The sequence below is a fragment of the Otolemur garnettii genome, unplaced genomic scaffold (assembly GCF_000181295.1).
Source record: "Otolemur garnettii isolate 467f Iridium unplaced genomic scaffold, OtoGar3 scaffold00237, whole genome shotgun sequence".
Classification (NCBI taxonomy): Eukaryota; Metazoa; Chordata; class Mammalia; order Primates; family Galagidae; genus Otolemur; species Otolemur garnettii.
The window spans coordinates 136042-142053 of NW_003852632.1; the positions used below are offsets into that span (position 1 = coordinate 136042).

The window sequence follows — 6012 nt, forward strand, 5'->3', positions numbered from 1 at the left end:
GTTAAAGCTTTCCTATGAAAGCTATAAATTAGTTTCATAGTAGGGCTGAGTACATTGGATACTTCTTCTTCCATTCTTGAGATACTTAAAGAGGTAATTTTTAAATGATTTATTATAGTGTTATTGTGGGCTAATTTTTAAAATGAGTATTATCAAGAAAATCCTGGTGATCACAAGTGATTTAATTAGTTAGAAATTGGTTTAGTGGCTGGGGTGCCAGCCACATACAGTGGAGCTGGTGGGGGCTTGCCAAACAATGACTGCTCAAAAGTAGCTGGGCGTTGTGGTGGGTGCCTGTAGTTCCAGCTACTTGGGAGGCTGAGGCAAGAGTTTGAGGTTGCTGTGAGCTGTTATGTCACAGCACTCTACCAAGGGCGACATAATGAAACTCTTGTCTCAAAAAAAAGAAAAGATTAGTTTGTTAAATCTGGATTGGGAATAAAGTCTTAAAAAAACTATCAGGGGAAATTATTGTGCCTTAGCAGTGTCTTGAATTTTCTTGAAATAATTCATTTGAGCAATGTCAGCTCAAAATTAAATAAATTCTCTGTTTTTTTCCATATAGTGGGATTTAAGTACTTCAACAAATTAATGTTTCCTAGAGGTTTGTGCTTTATTTGTAAGTGACTGCAGTCATGTCAAATAAAGGCTGCATGTCACTTTTTCATATTTGAAAACAGGGCAAATATTTTTAATTGATTTTCAAATTGTTGGTTCTCTATGGATGCATAGCCTTGTTTTCTATTTCTTTCTTATGAAGGTAGCAGTTAAAATGAAGCAGTATAAAGATGAGCTTTTGGCCTCCTGCTTGACCTTTATTCTGTCCCTGCCACATGACATCATTGAACTTGATGTTAGAGCCTATGTCCCTGCACTACAGGTAGGTTCATCTTCACACAAAGCCATCTCCTGGTCAGCATTGTTGGAAACACAGGGTGTTGCCCTGGCAGCCACAGCAGGTGCTCACCCAGCAGGCACACCTGGCTCACGCTCTGCTGCTACCACTTACTAGTCCTGTGGCTTAGGCACCTACCTTGGTGTCTCTGAGCTCCTCTTGGAGGTCAGTGAGAATTGCACCTTGCATGTGCCATAAGTCTGCAGTGTACCAGGAGCTGGGTAGACTTGGTGTAGCTTGTTTTCCTCATAATCACCTGACTTGCTCTATCTTCCTTCTCTCTGTGTCTGATGTTTCAGCAATAGAAAGTTAGAAACCACAATGAATTATTGCTGCTTTCTTTAGATTTTATATTCTTTGTATTTTAGTTTACCTTATTTGTATTATTAACATGCAGATGGCCTTCAAACTGGGTCTGAGCTATACCCCCTTGGCAGAAGTAGGCTTGAATGCTCTGGAAGAATGGTCAGTTTACATCCACAAACATGTAATTCAGCCTCATTACAAAGACATTCTCCCCTGGCTTGATGAATATCTGAAAACTTCAGCCTTATCAGGTAAGATTTAGAAGAATTGGGGTGTATATCATAATTAACTTGGTTGTGTGATAACTCTGGTAGGATTTTATTTTTTTGAACTTTTGAAATTTGTACCCAACATGTTCAAAATATGTTTCATTGGAATTTTGTTATCTCCCCAATTCATCTCAATATAAATGGTCTGATAAGAAATATAATCCATGCATTAAAACTATTTTTCATTTTGTTCACTTGTATCCTACTAGGATTTATAAAATCTTCAAGGACAGGACTCTATAGTAAATATCTTGAACCCTTTATGGCTCCTGGTACATTGCCTTGCAAAAAACTTTTGTTGAGGCTCAGCACCTGTGGCTCAGTGAGTAGGGCGCCAGCCATATGCACCGAGGCTGGCGGACTTGAACTTGGCCTGGGCCTGCTAAACAATTATGATAACTGCACAAAAAAATAGCCAGGTGTTGTGGTGGACGGCTATAGTCCCAGCTACTTGGGAGGCTGAGGCAAGAAAATCCCTTAAGCCCAAGAGTTTGAGGTTGCTGTAAGCTGTGATGCCACAGCACTCTGTTGAGGGCGACAGAGTGAGATTCTGTCTCAAACAAACACAACTTTTGTTGAATAAATCAATCAGGAAGTAAAACCATCAGAAAATTGCATGGCAGTTTTGTGTTTTGACCTAATTTCACTTGATTTTTGTTGGTTTTTAAAATGTAACTGATGGAGCTCTGATTGTAGCCAGTTAGAAAATTAAAAAAAAATTGTAGAAGAAATGAGTTTAGAAAAAGATTCAAAGAAAAAAACTGTCTGCCTAGGCACAAATATTGCTCCACGGATTTACCAGTTAATAAGATTTTGCCCATTATGTTGTCATAGTGTGTAATTTCTCTCTGTATATTGTGTGATTGTATATTTGTGTGTATTTATACATGATCTTTTTCTGAGCCTTTTGTGAGTGACCTGCAGGTATTATGAGTCTTTACACCTACAAACTTCATTGTGTATTAAGAGCAGCATCGTTCTTTTACATAACCCATTATCATCATCAAAATCCAGAAAAATAACATGAATTCATACTCTTCTAGTCCGTAGTCTTTATGCAGATTTTTCAGTTTTCCCGTTAATTTCTTTTTTAGCTATCTTCTTCTTGGTCCAGAATCCAATCTGGTGTCACACTTTATGTTTAGCTGTCATAGCTCATTAGCCTCCTTTGCTGTGGATTAGTTCTTCAGCCTTTCTTAGTTCTTAGGAGCTTGATGTTTGTGAAGGTCACGGGCCAGTTGTTTTATACAATGTCTTCAGTGTGTATTCCAATGATGTTTCTTCATGATGAGATTATGACTATGCCCTGCTGGCAGAAACAGAACTGATGCCGGACCTCTTCAGAGTACTTGATGGCAGGAGGTCCCGTTGTTGGTCAGCATATATCTGCAGTATATTTTTCTAGTTGTAAAGTTACTGTTGTTCCTATTATGTTTTCCCCTTTGTGTGAGTTAGTAATTTGAGGCCCTCTCTTCTCCCATCCCTGAAGTGATCAGTTCCTAGGTGTCAGGTGGTGCCGAGGAAGGTGGGCACTGGGCAGGGGAAAGTGGTGCTCCCTAGGAGTGTGAGGAGTAGTACTTCCCTTGAGGGGCAGCATGGGGTGGAGGTCCAGGTAGGATGAGGAGGGCAGCAGAGGTAGTGGTTTGGTTACATGTTGGGGGTTAAACAGGAATCCCCTGTGAAGCTGGGTTGAGACTGGTGTGTGTGTGTGAGCTCTCTGCTGTCCCTCTCTCTCTGTGCCCTCATTACATGTATGTGCACATTTATGGGTGTGTGTAAGCCAGCATAGAAAGAGACATGAGTGTGTGCTATGTGTAATGCATTTGTACATATACAACTTTTGTCCCCTAACAAGGCCTGCCTGAGAGTATGCACCTTTACAGTACGGAGGAAGCCTGGCACCCAGCCATGGCTTCCCAGTGTCATCTTCCATTTAAAGGGACCTGCACTCCTGGGTTCTAGCTTGGGACTAGAAATGGATACCATAAACCTAGAATATTGTGTTTTCTGGAACATGCAGAAAAAAGGGATTACTCAAAGAATGATGGGGGATATGTCACAGGCAAAGGGGATAATTTGATCATTAAAATAAATGATTTTAGAAATAGATTGTAATTTATTGAATCAAATAGGAAGCAATGAGCATGTATGGATATAAATGATGTGTAATAAGTTGCCATAAACTTAGCCTAAAATGAGACACATTTATTATTTTATATTAATAGCTCTGTTAGTGAGAAGACAAGGTGGGCTCAACTGGGTAATTTGCTCTGGGTCTCTTAACGGCTGAAACGGGCATGTTGGCAGGATCTAGTCCTATAGAGTACGAGGCCTCCTGTGTCCTTACTGACTGCTGCCTTGTGGTCAGGGGGGTGATTCTCAGTTCCTAGAGGCCTTTCTGGGTCCCTGCATGTAGCCCTGGCATGTTCACAGTCAGCCACAGAACTTTAAAGCCTGTCTCCTTGATTTTCTCCTCTACCTGCTGCAGAAAACCACTTAGAAGGGGCTTGTGTGATAGCTTAGGCCCATCTGGATAATCTATGTCTTTTGTCATTAACATAAGGTCAGTTATAGGAAGGACTCTAGGAGGACAGGTCATGTGGCCATCTTAAAATTATGCCTGCAGTGTGGTTTTTAAGTACCTGACCCAAAACACTCATTAACCACTAAGGGTGAAAATAGTGACTTCACAGTGGAGATGCTTGGTAGAGCCTTCCTGGTCCTCTGGGCCAGCAGTGGGGCCAGAAGCCGCACATGCCCCCGATGGGCTTCCTGAGAGGAATGCAGCACTACTCTGCACCTCTCATGCCAAGGACACACAGTCTGGATCTCCCTTTTTAGAGAGTGACGTCAAAATAAAGATCAACAAATTCTGGTAAGATAACCGAATTTTTGCCATCTCCACAGATTACATAGAAAGTGAAGAGTGACTTTTCATGGTGTGGGCAAAGGCCACTGATCAGTAAATTGAGGAAGTGAACCTTTCAAAATTAAATGACTTTATTCAAGATTTAACTCATTTCACAGCTGCTTTTCAGACTAAAGTACTCGCTTTCCAACCTTTGTCCTTTTGTTATATCCTCTTGTGTTCTGGAGCAAATTGACATAGATTTGAAACTACAGTTGTCTGACAGGCAGTCTATGAGATCAAAACTGTTTTTGTGGTAATACTCAGCTATTATTCATGTTAACATGATCTCCAAAGAAGTCATTAAGTCTTCAGAAATGTTGTTTCTCCTTCCAGTATTGAAACTATTACCAGTTCTAACCTACAAAGCAAAGATCTGTGGGCAAGTCTCAATTGGGGAAAGATGTCCAGACACTGAAAAGTCTGAGACTCACTGCTTGACAGGGGTTATTCTTTTTTCTTAAAAGTCATATCACCACGTGTTTCTAGTTCTGTACTGTTTCTAGTGTAGCTGTAATCTTTCATTAACTCTATGACTTATGATATAGTTTGGATTTTGGGCACTCCAAATCACCCAGCCTCATTTCTTTATAGCAGCACAAGGTGGACTAATATAGCTTACTCACAAATTAACTTCTGTTTCACCAGGAAGGCTGGAGTGGAGAGTGGAGAATTGGCTTCCATATACCAGGGGTGGTTTGGAACAGCATGCACACACCAGGAGTAGATCAGGAAGGCATACACATACCAGGGGTGGATCAGGAAGGCACGCACACACCAGGGGTGGATGGGGAAGGCACACACACACCAGGGGTGGATCAGGAAGGCACGCACACACCAGGGGTGGATGGGGAAGGCACACACACACCAGGGGTGGATGGGGAAGGCACGCACACACCAGGGGTGGATCAGGAAGGCACGCACACACCAGGGGTGGATGGGGAAGGCGCACACACACCAGGGGTGGGTGGGGAAGGCACATATACACTGGCATTTGCAGAGCTCCTGCCTCTGACCACCTGGAGGAATAAGACTCAGAAATTACAAATTTGATGCCTTGTGATCACTATTTCAGCATTTTCTTTTTACTTAGAACTTATCAAGGTGTCCAACAATTATCTATTAATTGACTCAGTCCCAGACTTCAAATTAAAAATCTCAAAAATTATCTTCCAGCTTATGTGCTATAAAACATGTCTAGTAGAAATAGAAACTATGTCCAAATAATGAGTCAGTTCAGTTGAACATAAACTTATCACATTTTTTATAATCTTTAAAGTTACATAGATCTCTGGAATGTTGAAAAATTCTGGAGATGGGAGGTGGAGATGGTTACACATTATTATGAATGTAGTTAATGCACTCAATAATACACTTAAAAAAGGCTGAAAGTATTTTTTATTTTATGTTTTAAAAAAATGTTTTTAAATGTTGTGAGAAGTAATGTTAGCTTATTTGGTTATTAAACCCGAGTAATTATAGGGAGAACAAATACAAGTAGAATAAAATATATATTTTTACTTAATACAAATAGATGACATGTCTTTTATTTATACTTGATCTTAGCCAAGAAGTGATAAAACCAATACTATTAAACTTGCTTACTTACCAAAAGATGTGCCTTTTTTTTTTTT

General features: G+C 40.4%; 1 protein-coding gene across 1 annotated transcript in view; it reads left to right on the forward strand.

Annotated features, from left to right (window-relative positions):
- Positions 1–6012, forward strand: part of PRKDC (protein kinase, DNA-activated, catalytic polypeptide) — a 186463-nt gene that overhangs the window by 30080 nt on the left and 150371 nt on the right. Inside the window, exons 20-21 of the mRNA XM_023508282.1 lie at positions 761–880; positions 1293–1452. Of these exons, the coding sequence (XP_023364050.1) occupies positions 761–880; positions 1293–1452 (280 nt within the window). The remainder of the gene's footprint in view (positions 1–760; positions 881–1292; positions 1453–6012) is intronic.